The sequence below is a fragment of the Papio anubis genome, chromosome 7, assembly GCF_008728515.1.
Source record: "Papio anubis isolate 15944 chromosome 7, Panubis1.0, whole genome shotgun sequence".
NCBI classification, from domain to species: Eukaryota; Metazoa; Chordata; class Mammalia; order Primates; family Cercopithecidae; genus Papio; species Papio anubis.
This window is the reverse complement of record NC_044982.1, coordinates 94,634,358-94,655,040: the sequence shown is the minus strand read 5'-3', so window position 1 is coordinate 94,655,040 and position 20,683 is coordinate 94,634,358. Positions and strand designations below refer to the sequence as shown.

The window sequence follows — 20,683 nt, the reverse complement described above, 5'->3', positions numbered from 1 at the left end:
CCTAGGACTTCTGACCCTGTTAGCTGGTGCTGCTAGATTTTACTTCTTGAATTTTTGTGACTAGTATAGGGGTGACCTACGAACAAAGAAACGAAACAAAAACTACTCAAGGAGCCCGTTTATATTCTACCACTAAAGGGAAAAAAATATCATTCATTTATCCCAAACTGTTTCATATCTCCCTCTGTCCTCCACCTCCGAGGCCTTTAATCTCTGTGCAGGGAGACATTAGCCTGGGGAGTGGGGAAAGGATCTTTATTTAGTGAAGGTCCCAGGCTTTTACATGTATTTTAAAATTCTATCTTGTTTTCTTTTTCTTTTAAAGGCACAAGTGATCCTTATGTGAAATTTAAGCTGAATGGGAAGACGCTGTACAAAAGTAAAGTCATATATAAGAACTTGAACCCAGTATGGGATGAGATAGTGGTATTGCCAATACAAAGCCTTGATCAAAAGCTACGTGTGAAGGTAATCACAGATGGCTTTCAAATATGCTCCTTTATTAAAGACATTTCTGAGCAATTTCTCATGTCCTCTTAGATGTGAAGTTGCCAAATTAATTCTTTTATTAGGACAGATTAAAATAATAATATAGAAGAAATTCCTTATACTATTTGTTGAAACTGTATGTTTCTCTTCGATCAATGAGATACACTCCAGTGAAAATAATATCTACATTAATTGTATTTCAGTCTACCAAATGTGGAAGAATTATTACTGGTACTGCAGTGGCGACAAGTACTAAAGCCTTTCTCATTAGGAATATCTTTATACTTAATAGAGCTTCAAGCCACCAGTTGTAAGCATCAATTGCTACAACATCTGGGTTAAAACTGCATGAGTTGAGTGCAGGATGAGATTGCTATAGAAAATTTAGCAAATTTCTATTTAATTGGCAGATCTGCTCACTGTGGAAAATACTAAATTTTAATGACAGACTATTTAAACTACAGAGAGTGGTCCATTGTGCATAACATTTCGATGGATATAAATACTGCCTTAAAAGAAATTATTGCTGTTATTTTGATCATAGCAGGCAAAATGGACAAGATTGAGTAATTTTGTTCTCTGCGTTGGCTTGACTAAATTTCTCTTTAACTATACTATGCAAAGTATTTCAAGATCTGAAAGACTGATTTCAAAATTTCCAACCTATTGTATTTGTTAATAATTTGATAAACTCGGTTGGTTTACCATAATAATGTGATAATTGACCTCTGTCCTCTTTGTAGGTGTATGATCGTGATTTAACCACATCTGATTTCATGGGGTCTGCATTTGTAATTCTCAGTGATCTTGAGCTTAACAGGTACCGTATTTTTACTTTTTAATTGTTATTGATGAATTTTAGAGGGAACTCACGATAATGTTAAATGGTGCTTGTTGAGGTCAAATGACAAAAACAACATATCTAAACAAATGAAAGAGAGCTTTAAAGTGTTATAACTCTCAGTGTATTTTTAAGGATTTTTGCTTTCTGGGTGCCAAATATATTAGTCAGATGTTAAGTATTTTATAATGCATTCTAAAGTGTGTATTGAATTTCATACTTTGATTTGTTAGTATTCAGTTTCATTAACATAGCTTAAAATTAAAACAAGTGTTTACGTTTTATTTGGGTGTTAGGGGAGGATCATTTAACCAACTGTTGAATTAAGCAATCCCAGTTTCTCTACTCTGAATATTACTGTTTTATTTTCACTAAATTTTGTGCTTTCTTAACATTGTGTCTAATCCTTATTCAGAGGTAGGAGACTTTTGCCATAAGCTCTTGTTGCGTGTAGGTCAATATAGTCCTGTCAATAAGTGGTAGCATTGTTTGTTGCTTTTTGGTTGTAGAACAACTGAACATATTTTAAAACTGGAAGATCCAAACAGTTTAGAAGATGACATGGGAGTGATCGTCTTAAATTTGAACCTAGTGGTAAAACAGGGTGATTTCAAGAGACATGTAAGTGGGACCTTTTGTTCTTTTGAAACCGTTCATTTTGTCCTTTTGAAGTGGCTCATTGCAATTGTCCCTTGATAGCTAGCAGATGACTGATATATTTGCAATTATTTTAGGAGGGTTCAACATTTTATGGAGTCTTAAAATATCTGTTTTTTAATACAATGCTCTTTAAGGCACCAGAAAGGAAATTGGTTAAGGAATTATTTCTTTTATATTATTAAGATGATCAGGCTTACATTTGCAGCATTTTGGTTTCTTCTTTCACTTTTAGCTACCAAGTTTTCCATTGGGAGTTCTTTTGGGAAGATACAAATTTTAATGTTCTCTGGTCTAGTACCTGCAAATTTCTAGTTGGTATAGTACCTATCAAAGAGGTCTGTTACATCAGTGAAGCATTAGATTTTGTCACAGTATGATTGGGACTCTTCTTATAAGCAAAAATATGGATACAAATCATAATCTTATTTTATTTGGGATTATATCTAAGGCTATATTAGAACAAAAGCATCTTTGATTATGACTTATTTGAAAAGTATTTTTAAAGCCAATTAAAATACCTGTTTTTTAAGATGTGTTATCATTTAGCATGTTTATAATCCAATATAAAAATATGAAGCCTATTTATAATTAGGTCTCCAGTAATGCTTCTTGAATTGAGGCGGTGGGGTAGGAGAGGAGAATATTTTTCTTTTGATATCACTTATGCTTTTAGTTGTAGTTTTTTGTGATGAAAATCATGATTGATTTACTAGTAAACTTGTAGAAGATAGTTTAAAGCAGTAAGAAAACTGTAGTGTGCCTTTTCAGTTGCCTTTTCAAAGATTCAACTAAATATCTGCTATTTTTAATTTGAATTCCTTTTATTACTTCTTTTTCAAAAGTGGCACTGTTGGCACTTGGGACCTCAACAAAAGAGAGATTTTAATGTTAAAATGTCTTAAATTAATGTTGAAAATAAAAGTATTTTTTCTCACCCCACCTAAAGAAGGAGGGATTTTCTTTAGTTTCTTCTTCATCTTCACAGCATTGCTGCTGCATCTGAGACTCTGGGTTCAGTGTCAGTGATATAGTAGGTGACCGGTGACTTGAGCTGGGGGCCAGGTTATAGCATGTAATGTAAATAGTTATTTGTCACATGGTTGACAACTTGCCAGCTGATATCTTCAAAATTTTTCTTATATATTCAAGTGGGGTTTATAAAGGTAGTTGATTTCTCCATGAAAATAGCTGCATATTCAAATGACTGCCTTTGTGAATTTTTCTATAGCACATTAGATTATGTTTCGCAGTAATATTGGCACTTAAAAGATATTTAATATTGTCAGAATTTGGAGTTTTAACATAACGCCATTTTAGTTTCAATTTATTTCAAATTGCAGAACAGTTAATACTAGACACAGCTTGGAGTTGTTTTTGTAAAAGATCTCAAAGAGACGATCTTTTCAGGGCTTAAGAATAGCCACAGTTTCCTCTCAGTGTAGGCTTGGTTTCCTCTGACTCCCCACCTCCCATGTTGAAGACTTTGTCAGAATGTCTGTCTGCTCACTCATGTGCTTCCTTATTTTCTTTTGTCTTTGTCTGGCAGAAGCCTAGTGTACAATATATTGATTATATATACACACACAAATATATTTTTATTCCCATATATACGTACACACACACATATATTTATCTTGTATATACACAAATATATATTTATCTCCATATATACATGAATTTATCTCCATATATACACATACATTTATCTCCATATATATACACATACATATATATTTATCCCCATATATACGCATATATATTTATATATAAACGCATATATATCTCCATATATATACACACACACATATATATTTATCTCCATATCCATATTTATTCAAGTTGGATTTGTAAAGGTAGTTGATTTCTCCGTGAAAATAGCTGCAATTCATATAGCTACCTTTGTGAATTTTTATATCCATATTTTTTTATGAATATGGAGATATATATGTGTGTGTATATATGTGAATACATGTATATACACACCTATATACACATATATATGGATCCATATATACATACACGTATACACACATATATGAATATCTATATACATGTACATATGGAGATAAATATGCGTATATATAACATATATATAATGGAAAATAGAAAACTGCCTACTTTCTTCTGATTGATAGTTTTTTTCCATTTATATATTTGATCAAAGAAAATTAATTGAGGAATAATTTATTCTGGGCCATGTGTGATTATTCAGCTAACGGTGCATATTGGGAGCCCTTAGGGTAACATAGATTATCAGAATCTTTGTTCTTTTCATTGAGTTTGAGTTACTATTTAAAGAGATTTTTTATATTGGGATTTTAAGTGAGAATGACTAGCATTTGGGACTGGAAATCAATAGATTATTTAGGTGAGATAATTTGTTCATAAATTTCCATTTTAATTTAAACTCCGGTGGAGAGATTTCAGTTTAAAATCTCAGTTTTTTAACCCGTTTTTCTTCCAGTCATCTTTGAGGTAGCCTTTGTTGCTTTAGAACCAAGCTGACAAAAATCTCAGTATGTGCAAAATGTTTATGAATTTACTCTTGTGTCCAGGGACTTAAATGTATATGAGAATGGTGCAGGCAGAAGGGAAGACATTGGCTAGAAGACTAACAAACATGCTCTGTGTTCTTTTTCATGGCAAAAACAGGAAAAAATATAGTAGCTAAAATTTTGGGCTCTGTTCTCAGACTGCCTGGGTTTGAATCCTAGATCCACCAGTGGTCTGGTTAATTCAAAGAATTATTTAATCTCTCTAAGCTATAGTTTCCTCATATGTGAAACAAGGATAAAAAGAGTGTTTTATAGGGTTAATATCAAAATTATCAAATATGGTGCTTGGAATTGGGTAGAGACACTCAATATATGGTATTTGGTAGTATTGTAGGAAGTGAATAATAATAGTCATTTTCCATTAATTTATTTACATGCTTTGTTTTATATAATTGTTAAAAAAAAAAATCAAATGAGTTCCTGTATGTCAAAGGGCCTAAATAGTCCTGTGTACCTAAAAGATGGTAATTAATTTTGGTGGTTGGTTTGGGTGAAAATATCTGTCACTATTTCAGGAAAATACAAAAAAAAAACACCCCAATATTAATATCCAGATAATAGTACCTGTAACTCTGTTGTATGCTGAATGTTGAACTCACAATTTCACTGGGGGACATGTAATTAATAAAGAATATTTTTCAGTCATTTCTGTACCAACATTTCTAGTTGCTGGTCAATGCAGTGTAAGTGGATTTCCCCTGAAGACTATTAATTTTCTGGTTTCTAATGTATTGGGAAGACATATTGGCAAAGTGGACTGGTCATTTACCTAAAGGTATTTTTTTCTTAAGAAAAATAGTAAATTTTGTGATCTGCTCAATTAGGTTTATAACTGAGTTGTAATCTCCCAAATGGATCCAAGTTGTAACAAACAGTTAGCTGGTTAACCAGCCAGAGTAGAGCTTTGCAGTACTGAATGGTGATAGGAGTAATGAGAGAGTTTTGCTTGGAGAGAATTTGTAGACAAAATTCAGCAGCCTTAGCATGACAGAAGAGAGATCAAAAGAGAACAGTGGTGAAGTTTCTTGCTATTTAGAATTTTTTTTCCTTTTCCTTAGATACTGCATTAGCACATTTTCTTAATTATGCAATACTTATTCATATTTTTTCTATTGTTTTGAATCCTGAGATTTACTCAAAGTAAATGGAATTATTTTTTTCTAGCATCTAAAACTATGGAAACCTAAACATCAACTATCAGTAGTCATGAATTTCTTAAACATTTTTATAATATCTGAGTATTTCAAGCAGAAGAAACCTTTCTATATTTTTAGAGAGAAAAATATGTTGTTTTAAGATAATTTTAAAAAATGTACTTCCAAAGATTGAACAGCATTTTTATGTCATTGCTTTTTCATACTGAATATTTAGAGAAAATGATATAACACAACACATACATGTGATTTTTGATGTTGTTTCTATTTTCTTCCTCATATGTGCTTTCTCTGTAACCTCAGAACTTGAATATTAATTATCTGAATGTAACCTGGACCATCTAACATAATATAATTACATTGATAATGATTCTATTTTCTTCTGTTTTATTTTGCCATTTTCACCATTCCACGGACACAATCTTTAGCGTTGGTCAAATCGGAAGCGATTAAGTGCCAGCAAGGTAAATATACTTTTTTTTCTTTAGATCATTTGGTTAAAAACTTTGTCTTTGTAGCAAACACAAATGAATACACGATAGATATTACCCAGCCTTTACGTCGAACAGAATTATTTTCCTCTTTCTGCTGTTATGAATAAGAAAACAACCTTCCTTTAAAAATTTTATTTAATAAGGGTGTTGCCAGATGTTTGAGCTGACTCTTGTTTTAGTGGTGACATTTTATATGTACTGGCCATGTTAGAGTGTTACACTTCATTAAGCTTGGATTATTTAGAGTTTAGCATGGTTAGATTTAGTCCCTTTAGGAAGTTATTTGCCATGAGATGGAAACTAGCATCGGTGTTGTAGGAGCAATGTAAAGATTGAAAGAAATATGTGGTATACTTTTTAAGTCTCTTTAATGTCTTTTGAAAAAGCCATTTATATCTTCAGTAAAATTTTCTTTAAAGCTTTCTCATGAATTGCTGATTTTTTATTTTTTACATTGCTAGAATCTTTTTAAGCAATTATACAATTCTGTCTGATTTATAAAAGGTGCAAGAACGCATTATTAATTTATGAAGTTATTAAAATAGCCAATTGTAACATAAATGACTAAATGTGAAAATTAGTGTAAAAATCAACCCAACAAAAAAGTATTTATAACTTAATTTAGCAGCACTGCTACTTTGTAAGGAGAAATAACCACAAAATAATTCCTATGAAGTGATGCAATTTTGAGACTATTCCTTCAGTTTCTGAATTGTGGTGGTGGTGGTGTGTGTGATCGGAAGATGTACAGATGATCTCAGTGAATGTATTTGCACACACACATACATGTGCATACAGATATGCCAACTCTGATTTCTAATGTCACTGTACCTCAGTTGCTTATTTCTCTACATAATAAGGAGTTTGAAACTGGGGGCACTTCCAACTCAAAGGCTGGAGTTTGGATGCGGATGAGAGACCGTGAGAGAGAGAGAGAGAGAGAGAGAGAGAATTTTAAACTGACTTTTACTAGTCACTTAAGAAGAAAGCAAACTTTAAATTTTGCTTTTGAAAATATGCAGGAAACAAAGTTCTGACTCATACTTACTAAAATATATACCTTTGCATTTTGAACACTTTAAAATAATTCTCATAAGGTGTTTTGTTGCCATATGAGTTCACTTGGTTCCCAAGACTGTGTTTCTTTTTAGTAATAAAATTAATATTCAAGAAATAATAACATGGAGCCATCTCAAAAATTCCTTCAACGTTTGCCTTATTCCTTTATAGTCACTAGAGGGTAGAAGAACATCATTTCTCACCACAGGACAAAGCCCAGCTCTCACTCTCCCATATTAAGAGTTTCTATAACCACCCAAAGCAGTAAAGTTTCCCAGAATGCTTTGGGGAAGCCTGACAAAGCAGTATTTTCTCGTTTATTGATTCTGCTCCTGCACTAAAACACTGGTACTGTACATCAATAACCATCTTTAGTTAGGGAGCTTTGGTCTGTGGAAGAGCACTGGCAGTTTGTGGAAGAACATAAAGGCTAGAAAGAAAAATTGTGAGCTTGGGGAATATTGGAGTCTAGGGAGGACAGGAGAGGTTATGGAAGAATGGCCAAAGGAATGAGGGGGGATAGAAAAAATGTTGACGACCTGGATAAAGTTATCAAAAATATGAAGCAAACAGAAGATCCCGGAGAGCAGTATTTATATGTATACTTCAGAGTTGTGTCTTAGAACTGAGCTGTTTGTCTTTTTTTGCTTTTTTCCCATCTCGGTAGTTTCTCGAATTTGACTTCAGTGCACTGGGCTCAGGGATATAATACACGCCCATCCTGAGTATACATGTTTAATAAAATTCTAGATAAATAAAGTTCACTTTATTAATTTTTGAAAGCTACTATCCTCTTATTCAAGGCATGCAAGTTGTATTTTGCTGAGAAATTTTAATTATGTTGACTTTTTGCTTCTGAGAGTGTACAGTTTTAAAGAGAAAAGTCAGGTAGTGTCTGATTTGGCTTATGGAAATTAGTCACATGGAGACTTTATAGACACTTGATTAGTAATCTGTAAAAGTAGTTAAAATACCCTGGTCGGCCTATCTTTTGGTATTTTTAAATTATAAGGTTCTATTTTAGGATTTCCACATTGTATTTAATATTATGTAATAATTTAACATAAAGAAGATTACTTGGCTTTGAGTATTAAAAATTTTACTAGTCCTAAGTAATGTACTACCTAAAAATATCATTGGCTTTTTCACCTGAATCTTTTTCTTATAATAACTTTATTTAGATAATTTCTTCTTAATGCCATACATCTATAATTTTGCATCATCCAAAAGGTTCCTGAATGGTCTTTGTAGATTCTTTTTTTCAACTGTTTTCTTACTATTTGGCCCTGGATTTCAATATAGTAAATACAATGAGATTGCCTTTAAAAATAAGTTCAGGTTTCACGCAAAAGCCTTTTAAAATGGGCATTTAAATAAGAATTGGGAATTTGATTTAGTAGAGATGAGTTGGACACCTAGTTCTCTTTATGTATTTACTATATACAATCTTTGGTGTGACCAGATTTGTTTCCAAGCCTTATTTCCCTCTTTTCTAATTTGTGTAACAATTCGAGAACTAAAAAATATTAACAGTGGTTATTTACCTTATATCAAATAGTCTAATATAAAGACAAAAAAGCAATGATAAAAATGGCTTTGACAAATTACTGATTGTGTTCAGAAACTGCACATATTCTGTTTCTCTCTCTCTCACACACACACACACACACATGCACCCCACACAACCCCTGTGATTATTTGGGTGTCTATAGGTGTTATGTCTGACTACAATGGCTATTTAGTTATGGATTATCTTTACTTTAGATGAATTTTCACCGAGATAATTACGTACTCTTACATAGCCTCTCTTTTGACTCTCTGTTGTATATATTACTATGTCTGCTGTCTAAAGTAAGAAACATGACTTAGACTAGCGTAATTTTTTTTTTCTACATGAAATTAATTGACTAGTAGTGCCGATTGTTGGCCTGTTTGGTTTTATATTTTTTTATTTTGGTTCCTGTCTGTTATTGCAAAGGCTGACCTCTGCAAGATACATTCTCTAGGCACTCCTATCAGCTGGCCTCCACCTGGCTACGTACACTGAGAGGACAGTCATAGCATTTGGAGGGAATCAATCTCCCTTCCCCTCTCCCTCTCCTCTCTCCCTCTCCGACCCCTTCTTCATCTCCACCTCTCTGTCCACCTCTCCCTCTACCTTTTTCCCCCTCCCCCTCTCCCCCTTCCCCTCCCCCTCTTCCCCCTCTCCCTCTTCCCCCTCCCTCTCAATCCCCCTCCGCTGTCCCCTGTCCCCTCTTCCCACTCCCCTCCCCTCCCCCTCTTCCCCCTCCCCCTCTTCACTTTCCTCCTCTTCCTTTCCCCTCTTTCCCTTCCCCCCCTTCCCCCTTCCCCCTTCCCCCTCCCTCTTCATCCCCCTCCCCTGTCTCCCTCTCCCCATCCCCCTCTTCCCTCTCCCCTTCCTCCTCCCCTTCCCCCTTTCCTTCTCCCCCTCTTCCCCCTCCCCTCTCCCCTTCTTCCCCCTCCCTCTCTTCCCCCTCCCTCTCCATCTGCATCCCCCATCCCCCTCCTCTCTTCCCCTCTTCCCCTCTCCCCTTTCCCCTTCCCCTCTCCCCCTCTGACCCTCCCCCTCTCCCCCCTTCTCCCCTTCCCCTTCCCCCTCTCCCCCTCCCCAAAGTAGAAGGAGGATGAAATGAATGGAAACATTTCAGGATAACATAATGTGAAATATGATAAGATCTCCAAACTATTTATTGTAGGGCTCCAAACAGCTTGCTTTTCAGTGTGTCCCCTGGACCAGCCGCAGCTGGTAATGGTTAGAAATCCAACGTCCTAGTTCCCATCTTAGACTTCTTCAATCAGAAACTCTGCGAATGAGGTGCAATCATCTTTGAACAAGCCCTCCAGGTGACTGTCAAGCACCTTCAAGTTTGAGAAGCACTGGGAAGAACTAGGATATAAAGAAGGATGCTGTGAATTGTAGGAGAAAAAGCAAGTGATGTAAGGAAGGACAGGCCTTGGAGGCCATGGCTCTGGCTCCTAACCAGAAGGTGATGGAGGTGGGCTGGGATTAAGGTGAGGCAAGAGAGGTACTCTGGGTGCAAAACATAAAAGGGCATCCGGGACAGGGCACGGTGGCTCACACCTGTAATCCTAGCACTTTGGGAGGCTGAGTCAGGTGGATCACTTGAGGTCAGGAGTTCGAGACCAGCCTGGCCAACATGGTGAAACTCTGTCTTTACTGAAAATACAAAAAATACTCCTGTAGTCCCAGCTACTTGGGAGGCTGAGGCAGGAGAATTGCTTGAACCTGGGAGGCAGAGGTCACAGTGAGCCGAGATCACGCCATTGCACCCCAGCCTGAATGACAGAGTGAGACTCCGTCTCAAAAATAATAATAATAATCAAATAAAAGGCATCCAGGCTGATGCACCAGCCCTGCACTTGCAGGACCTGGAGGATGAGCCCTGTACCTCACTGCTTCACACTATTCCCATCCCTGGATAGGGGTGCTTATAAAGTATTTTAAGTAAGAGATATAGAACAGTAGAGAAGTGAAGGCTAGCAGGATTATACAAGTAATTCAAGAAATACAAGATGATTAATACTATTGCACATGAGTCCAACATTTAACTTTGAGCTTCCTGCAGGTCAGGGAAAAAAGAAAGTCTTGTTGAATCACATGGCCTTTGTTGTTGTGTTGTTTTGTCTCCTTTTTTTTTTTTTTTTTAGTAGTAGGAAATGCATTAGAAGCATTTCCCTGGTCCTAAAATCTGAGAGTCATTGGATATGTGCAGTCTTTAACTATTTTTTAAAATCTTCTTTTAATCCAATTTTTATTTTTAAGTACAAAAATTGAGTGACAATTTTATCTTATAATTTAAAAATATTAAATTTAATGCAAAGCTTTTATAGCTAATATATTGTGCACAGATTATTTATGTCTCTGGAACTGATACCATTTTTATCCACAAGTATAAATTGCAACTTCTGTGGACTTTTTACATGTGGGAAATTTAAAAGGTTTTCTTTATATTCTCATGCAAGGATTTCTGTATAGTTGTAGGACAATTTATGGGTCCAGTATCCTCTTCAGATGATAGAGAGGAGCTGCAGAGAAGAATTTTCCCTGGGAGCCTGTTCCATGGATGTATGGATCTTCTCATGTCATGCAATAAAAGCTGTTGACAAGGAACAGTAGTTTTACATGTTGAAAAAGCTTGAAAGGAATATTTCAGTGAAACATTTTACAGGCTCAATGTTTTCTCTTTAGTTTTCAAAGCAGTGGTCAACATAGTTGGAATCTGACTTTACTCATTTTTCTTACGAAGTTGATTTTTTTAAATGCATTTGTTTCCATTGGCTACTTACTTTCCCATAATGACTTAGGAAAAACAATTAATGAGAGTCAAAATGGGATTTATTGGCACCATGGGAACACTAATATGTTTATACTTCTGTCTGTGAGACTATGTATGGAGTACCAGTACATTATTTGACACCTGGCAGGTATGCTCTGGCCAGTGCCTTTTCTTACTGTCCTCTTTATTGATTGATTCATTGGTTTTTTGTTATGTGCAAGAGAGTATTTTGGGGTATTACTTGGCATGGTCAGTTCTGGAGTGCCACCTAGTTGAATGTAATCTTGCTTTTGATGGCCACAGGCTGTGGCTCCAGTTCCTGACTTCATGCCCTCCTTTTAGGATTTCTTTCCTCCTGACCTCTCTGCCACTCTTCCTGGCCTGGGACAGATAAGAGGCACCAAGCTGACCTGTCCATCCTCCCTCAGTTTCCTTTGCAGCCGTGCCAAAGTTTCCCCTTTTGGGATACTGGAATTCACATCACTATCTCCCCAGCCTGTCCCCAGGCCCAAAACATCAAATAATGCATGCCACCAAACTGTAGTCCATTTCGTGTATTCCAGCAATGACAGTACATTCACTGTTTTTAGAGTTTGTTCCTAGATCAGAAACTTATGAGGATTCCCTACCTGTTTGAATCCACTGGGTACAATTTTAGTCTCACTCCAAAGTTTCTCCCCTTCCTGCCTTGCGATGGTCATGAAGGAGTATATTAGTGTGTTCAGAACTCTTTTACAGAAGTTAATATGTTTCTAAGTGGCACAGCACACCTTGTTTTCACTATTAATAACTAGCCAGTGTGCCTCAGATGGAAGTCACTTTTCTGTTTTAGAAGAATGGGTGGGGATTCTGTGAGGTGGGGGCTGAGAAAGGGAGAGCAGATGAATGAATCAACATAGGAATAGCGAAAGGTCTGATCCTTTGGGAGGAAGGAGAAAAATAACAAAACCCTGATGTACTGTATTGTATCCATTATATCTGCTGAGAAATTAGGGTCAGGGCCCCGAAACTTTTCACTATCTCTTGGTGTCTGTTTCAGTTCAGGTGGGGTGGGTTTCCCCTGTGATGGGTCATTTCCTCCTCTCCTTTCACATTCCAGGCTGCATTAAGATGACAAATTTCACGTATAGGCTCGGGCACAGGCATGAAAACCTAAGCTATTCAGCTGAGTGAGTGCAGATGAGTTGATTTATTGTGGGGGAAAAAGGGGTGTTTGAAGAGCACAGAAGACTTTTGCGAGCCCAGCTCTGCAAGGAAGCACACATTAGATAGCCCAGGCCCTACCCCAGACCCCAGACTCCCTGGTCTGAGGCCTCATCAAACCTATCAAGTATGGAAGAGAAATGTTAAAGTAATTAAGAGACTTCTTTAAAGTACACACACCTCCTCCAGAATGTGTGGATCACAGATGAAACTTTATTTGAGAAATAACCTTATAGCGGTTTGCAGAAATATTTGGGGTGTAATAAGTAGAATAAAGGTCTTGTGTTCTTTTCTATCTGTGAACTCTGCAATAAATACTTCTCCTGCCCTCCCTTTAAGAGGGGGGAGAAAAAAATCTTGGACAGCAGAGAGCAAGTCCATCAGATCAAACATGACTGCGTTAAATACTAAAATGTTCAAAGTCTGACTGAGATAGATAAAAGCTTTGATGGAAAGTGGATATTTCCCAGGGACATTACAAGCAATAATCCAGATGTTATGGTGTAATGCAACGAGTGTCCGTGGATAGATCAGGAGCTCCAGCCAAGTCGCGCCTGATACAGTCCTCAGCCTTGCCCTCCCATGCTGTTCCGCCATATGGAACCGATCTCTAGGCCCCCTTAATAACCAGCTTTGGATTCCATTTTCACAGAGCTCATAGAGCTAAGTGGAGCTGTTTTATGGACAAGTTAGATAGAAGCCTTTCCAAGATAAACATCCAATTTGAAATTAGGACATACCAAGCCGCAAAATTATTTTAGGGCATATTTCATGGAAGTGCTGCCATTTTTCTTAAGCAATTGCCAGACTGTAGGATGCCCTTTGATCCTTTGTGGACATTACTCCCTTTTTTATAAAAAGGATTTTGAAATAGTTGCAGTGTTTAGGGAGGAATATATCTGTCGGAACTTTGAAGCATGGCCGTGGGACAGGTCATGCTTTAGCTTGTTGGTTGGCAAATCAAACTTTAAGAAGAAAAAAAGCAAAAGGAGGAATTGCAGCAGGATATATGAATCAAAATCTCATTTTTGTTAAAGGTAGAAGTTTTTAGCCCGTATATCTAATAAGCTAGAAAATGTATGAAGTATATCAATATCTATATAAATATCTGTAGATATATGTGCATATATGCAGATATATCTATTTATATGTTGTGATGGTGTGTGTTTATGAACAATACAAAAATTACCTAATTTTAGCTGTTTCATAAACCTTTATTGAGTATGTTATATCTGGAATATATTATTTTTATATATAATAATAATAATGATCATATATTCTGGATGGAACATATTCAATAATAAAGGTTTATGAAATAGTTAAAATATTCCTATACATATATTCCCATATATATGTGTGTGTGTATATATATGAAGTAAGAAGGAATTACTCCTGTTCACCAGAGAAGAGGATATTTCTTTCTTTTCAAAATTATTTCCTCATTTGCCCCTTCTGTTCTGTCTCACCACCTGCGAAACCTGTGTGTGTGTGTGTGTGTGTGTGTGTGTGTGTGTATGTTTTAAGAGAAAAGTCACATGGATATTTATATGGTTAGACTTTGTGTCCCTACCCAAATCTCATCTTGAATTGTAATCCCCGTAATCCCCACTTGTCAAGGGAAAGACCAGGTGGAAGTAACTGAATTATGGGGGTGGTTTCCCAATGCTGTTCTCATGATAGTGTGTTCTCATGAGATCTGATGGCTTTATAAGCGACTCTTTCCACTTCACTTGGTACTTCTCCTTCCTGCCACCTTGTGAAGAAGGTGCCTTGCTTCCCCTTCACCTACCACTGTGATTAAGTTTCCTGAGGCCTCCCTAGCCACGCTGCACTGAGTCAATTAAACCTCTTTCCTTTATAAATTACTGACCAGGCAGTTTTTTATAGTGGCATGAAAATGAACTAATACAGATATGAAGTTTGGGAATATGTGTTTTCTTAAATGTATTTTGTTTAAGGTTGTCATAAATGGTCAAAATACCTAGTGTGGCACTGTTGCGTCATTTATTAAGAGTCTTGCAGTGGCCTGGGTTCGATGAGGTAAGCTGGTCTATAATGACTATGGTACTGACATACCATTTGTTGTGATAAATTGTGACTAACTGGTGTCCGAGCAAATTGGTGTCTAAATGATCTGGAAGATATAGTGAGTGACGACAGGAATGAATATATAGTGTTAGAAATTCGTTGCTCGGCAATGATGCTCAGCACCATTTACATTCTTCAGCCCATTTATTTCTCCTTCAATAAAGAAGCCTATGCTTGTGTTATTTCACTTATTGAACGGACAACGTAAATGAACTCTGCTAACTAAATGCAGCGTGTGGATCATGTGGGGATCCCAATTCAGACAAACTAGCCATAAAAAGGCATGGTTGAGACCATCAGGGAAATGTGAATATGCACTGTGTATTTAACATGCTAGACAACTTATGGTTAATGCCATTGAGTGTGATCATAGCGGGATTGTTACGTAAAAACAAATGTGGATTTTGCTTTAAGATATTTCAACTGGAAAAGAATGAAGGTATAGGTAAAATAACATTTGCAAGACAGTGAATCTGGTGATTAAGTACATGGAGGTTTATTATACTCTTCTCTTTACCTTTGTGTATGTTTGAACATTTACATAGTGGAAATTAAAAAATGAAGTGTGACTACTCTATTTACAACTTATAACAGGACATTTGCCTTTTTCCTCTAAGGTATGTATGAGTGGTTGTAATATAATTTAGCAAAGGTAATAAGAGTTAAGTTATTGAACCCCTCCTGGGTCCCAGGTGCAGTGAGATGTACTTTATATACTCCCTTCCCTCCCACCCCCACCCCGGGTCTGCAAAGCTCATTTGGCCAGCTAGGCCACTGAAGGCTCTATTTGGAGTAGTGAATCTTACGTGGTATGGGGCTTTTGGCAGTACCCCAAGGAATAAAGAGAAGCGGAGACAGATTCAAATGTGAAAGATAAATTCAAAGTCATTATTTCTGAATGCCCAGAGATATTTTGCTTCCTTGAAAAGCAATGCCTTGTTCTTGTATAATATCTGTTTCCCAGAATGCCTTTCTTCCTCTCACACTATTAAAATAGCTAAAGGCCCAGTTGAAGGAGTCCCTCCAAAGAGCGCATCTGGGTGGGAGTACAGGCCAGTGCCAAATCAAAGTGTTGCATATACTCATCCTTCACTATATTATTACAACTCCAAAGCTTGAGAAGGAAGTCACATAACTGTGACAGCAGCTTTTCAAAACCAATGAAAAATAACACTTTTCACCAGGCAGGGAGGAATTTTTTTTTTGTAATCAAATATTGAAAGTTGGAATTCCTATGACCAGCAAAGTCACTCTTAGGAATTAGAAGCAAGTTTACATGTCATCTTTATTTTTTGCTTTAGTCCTCTTTGATACGCAACCTGCGGCTCTCTGAGTCCTTGAAAAAGAACCAACTCTGGAACGGGATTATAAGTATAACTTTGTTGGAAGGGAAGAATGTCTCAGGAGGAAGCATGACAGAGATGTTTGTCCAGTTAAAACTGGGACATCAGAGGTATAAAAGTAAGGTAAGTTCTATCTTTCCATAAGGAGAACAATATATTTAAAATAAAAAAATTAAAAATTGTTTCCCACTTTAAATTTTACTAAAGTAGAAGTAATTTATATTTAGCCCTCCTAACTATATTAAGGAGCAGAAAACAAAATAATTGTATAGATGCAGTCAATTAATGTGGGGATTGTATTAATTGCTTAGTATAGTTTATTTTAATTTAGTAACTCAGCACTAGAGAAAGCTTATTAAATCATAGATTTGAATGTGTGACTTATTTTCATTTTGAAAATAAGAAAATTATGTTTCATAGAATGCGGGAAAAGGATAAGTAAGAGTTTTCAAAATGCTACAAAAATAGAATAGCATAATACATGATATTTGGGTTAAAAATGTGAGATAATTAAAAATATTTGCTTTCTCTTGCTTGCTAGTCTTCACACCAAAAATAGTATCTAGTGCTGCTGTTTTTTGCTGTGATTAAAAATAATAAACTATCCAAAGTATGAAAAGTGATTTATTTTAAACAACCACAATGGCATATTTAACTGTCTTTAAAAGTAATTCATCTTATTCTGCTGATCCAAATTCCATTTAATTTTTAATCTTAGTAATTTGGTGTGGATTTTATTTCAAAAACTATAGTCCCTAAACCATGATAATTAATTAGTTTTACATAACTGTCAGACAGGAATATTTCCTACGTTTTATGGATTGAAGGAGCTCTGGGGTACTTGAAAGTTACATCACTTGCCAACAGTCACATAGGAAAAAAAATCAGTGGACACTTTTGGAAATATAACCGAGGATATTTCTAGCATCGAGGACATAGCAGATATAGACAAGTTGGAAAATGATTTAGGGAGGCAAGAGGTTGTGCACACTGCACAGTTTTCAGTACAGAATCAAATATTAGATGTCATTTACTCTAGCACAAAGTAGAGAATTGAGGCTCATGTTGAAGAATAGTTTATAAAAAATGTGAAAGTTGAGGGCACGTTAAGACAGAAGTATGCAGATAATTATTTTAACCAGGTAATTTCAGGCTTTGCCTCACAGTGAGGGTATCCAGAATAACCATATCTCTCTACTAAGATTCCTTTAGCTTGCCAGGGTCGGGCTAAGGATTTATGGAAAAATTATTCATCACTAAGCACACTTAGCCCTTTGGACTAAGGCGAAGTGTAGAATTAGTTCAGTATCTGCTACATTCACCCTTGGGGAATACTGCATTTAATTTGTGGTCTAACAGGGTTTTCCTTTTTATTTTTCTCTCTCTCTGGTTTCTAAATTTTGTGATCCAGTATATTAAGCCTGATGTGAAAAACAACTGAAATAATTTTACATGACATGGGCTACAGCCGAGGTCTGAGTTCTCTATGTTTTTCTTATGCAAGAATAGTTGGTACCGGGATTTAATACATGACACTGCACCCCTAGAGCCTAATACTCTGGGACCAACATTCTTGCTTACTTTGTATTCACAAATTTAATCTCTATGTAAAGGAAACAAAAACAAAAATCCTGCCAATGAACCAAACATAGAAGCAGTTTGAATCACTTTTGAAGAACACAGAAACACTTGTGGAGTTTTCATGTCACTCTTGTGAATTTTTAGGTTTGGCTGCAGTGGAATTTCCTAGTCTTCCTCCAATCCTAGTGACTGGATTCACTAACTTTGGATTTAAAAATAGGTGGCAATATATAAATCATAGGTTTCTCATTTAATGCATCTGACAGATGTTACTTAAGACCCCAAACTGTTAATGTATATAGTTGGTAAGCTAGCATAGAATGGATATGCCAACAAAACTGTTACTTGCATTCAATTGAGCAATTAGTATGATCTCCTATAAGAGAAACAATTGGAAGGTGTCTGTTTTGATATATGTCCACTGTGTATGTGTATGTATACATAATTTATGGTTTCTTGTGAGGTAACAGTATTCTTTGTAACTTGGTGGATAAATTATTGGATCTGGGGGGCAGCTAAGAGAGTAGTAATGTTTTGCCAATTCTTGAACCCACCAAGTCCCTTTCGTTCATTCTAAAAAGGGAAGTTTTCCTTTATAAGGGGTGAGGTCCATCATCTTGACTCCCTGCAGTTTAATGATGAAATTAATGTGTAGCTTCTGTAGCAATGAATGACATTTTAAGAAAATAAATATTATAACTGCATGTTTTCTAGACACTGTGTAAGAGTGCAAATCCGCAGTGGCAGGAACAGTTTGACTTTCACTACTTCTCTGACAGGATGGGCATTTTGGACATTGAAGTGTGGGGAAAGGACAGCAAAAAGCATGAGGAGCGTCTGGGCACGTGAGTCCCCTCTGCTTTCCAGTGGCGGGAGCATGTTTCTGCATGGGGCTGGTTCTGAGAGGTGATCTCTGTGTGTTAGGGCTGAGGGCACTACCTTGCATCCCTCACCCCAGAGTGCCAGCAGTGAGCTGGATGGCCAGTCCTAACTGGGGGAAAGATTGCTTTTCATTTTTGTTTGTTTAATTGGGAAATGTCATTCAGTATTGATTAAAATAATGTGTGTAAGGAATTGTCTAAGGAAAGTTAACCTGCTATCTCAGACTATTCAAAACATTTTATATAAATTTCCAATATACCCTATAATTTTAGTTTTGCTACCTAGTGAAATGTTATATAATTTAGTAAAGATCTAAGGCTAGGTGTTCCCATGATGGAAGCATTTCACTGTCCTTGATGTACTTTATAGCACACCAAGGAATGGGGTTTGAGGCCAAATCTATTTTATTTTATTTCTTTACTTTTGGACCCTCTCAATTGAGATCCTCACATGTGTAATGAACAATAATATCAATATTATTGCTTCTTCCTAGGGTTGTAGTGAAAAATAGAATGAAATGAAGCAGCATAGGTGCTGTAACCAGCATACAGTAAGCAAAAAAGGGATGCTGGCAGAAGCACAGATCATCTTTGAGCTTCAGAAAAGCCCTTTGAGTTACTGGTATCATGCTAATTCTATAAATGATGAAATGCAGCTTCAGAAGTTTACACATTACTTGGCCTTGGACTTAGTCATGAGCTCCAGAGTCAGGATTTTGTGTTTTCAAAGACCAAGTAGTTTTCTCCATCAAATCACTTGCCTTGCGTTCATTCTGTATACATATTATTTGTACGCAGATCTTAAATTTAGAACACAGATGTTGAAAGGGATCCCAACCACTATGGTGTGTCTTTCTCGAAGCTGGATCTTGGGTTCAAGGAGATGCCTTAGGGTCACCCCTTGAGGAATGGGAGGGCCTCCTTGCATCTCTCCTCTGTGGCCAGAGCATCTCAGCTTTTGCCTGTGCTCTATATTGGGATTCCATTTGAAGAAAGGGTTTTGTTGCTGAAAACTAAAGATTGAAAACCATTTATCTAGTAAAAACCCCTTCATTTTACAAACAAGGAAATGCGGAGGCCCAAGGAGGTGAAATGTTTTTTTCATCAGTAAGGTGTTTAGAGGCATAAACAGGTTCAGACCCAGCTAACCCAATACCTGTGCAGGGCTTTCTCTCAGTCAAATGCTTAGCACAGATTCTGACTGCTTGTTGTCATTGGCTCATCCCACCTCAGAATCCTGAGATAGATGTGTGAGGGGTTCAGTACCTGTGGAATGTTGCTCCAGTGTCTCTCAATATGGGTACCCTGTTGCATGGGACTGTCTGGCATGTTGCAGTATGTTTAGCAAACCTGGCTCTCACCTGATACCAGTAACTTCCCTTGATTATTGTGTGAAAAATGTACAAGCATATGTGTGCACACACATGCACACCCAGCACCCCTTTGTTCCATAACATGTATGCAAACACCCCTAGAGAACCAGCACTGCGCCCACTTAAGACTTCTGACCTCACCCTCCACATCTCTGGTTGCATTACTTTTTTTTTTTTTTCCCCATCAATATTTTAATGCACTTAGGTTTCAAAATAATGGCACTCACACGTATACAGAACTAAGCATAAGAGTAAAAAAAAAACACAGACAAATCTGCAGTATTTTCTTTTGAGAATAATTGTTTTAAAGCTACTTTTTTTTTTTTTTGCACCATCTGCACATCCCCAATTCTATGCTTATCTTTCAGAATGCAATCATTTCTTCCATGGCCATCTCCCAGCCAGGTTTGCATTTAGGAGCAAACCCACTTCCTGTGGTCCAGTCTTTTACAGACATGGCCTGTCGGATGACTTCTGTGACCTTGTCTCTCTCTTCTCCACTCACACAGGGTAACTGAGATAGCTCAGGCTCAGGTACTTCTCAGTATCTCTGAAGTTGTCACTGCTCTGATATACCAGGACCCTGCCAATACGGATGGTAGTAGGATTCGAAATTTTGTGCTAGCCCAAAGAGCAAAGATCA

At 36.7% G+C, this 20,683-nt stretch overlaps 1 protein-coding gene across 3 annotated transcripts in view; it reads left to right on the top strand.

The window, feature by feature from the left end:
- MCTP2 (multiple C2 and transmembrane domain containing 2) overlaps positions 1-20,683 on the top strand; it is a 264,097-nt gene that overhangs the window by 109,438 nt on the left and 133,976 nt on the right. For 2 of the 3 annotated variants that reach the window (XR_002523209.2, XM_009210961.4), the window contains exons 5-10: positions 326-468; positions 1,233-1,309; positions 1,840-1,951; positions 6,128-6,163; positions 16,164-16,328; positions 18,501-18,631. Coding sequence is in view for 2 of the 3 variants with exons in the window: in XM_009210961.4 (XP_009209225.2) it covers positions 326-468; positions 1,233-1,309; positions 1,840-1,951; positions 6,128-6,163; positions 16,164-16,328; positions 18,501-18,631 (664 nt within the window). In the remaining variant the exon portion in view is untranslated. Of the gene's footprint in view, positions 1-325; positions 469-1,232; positions 1,310-1,839; positions 1,952-6,127; positions 6,164-14,090; positions 16,329-18,500; positions 18,632-20,683 lie in introns of those variants that run through there. The other variant, XM_031668311.1, reaches the window with a different exon arrangement.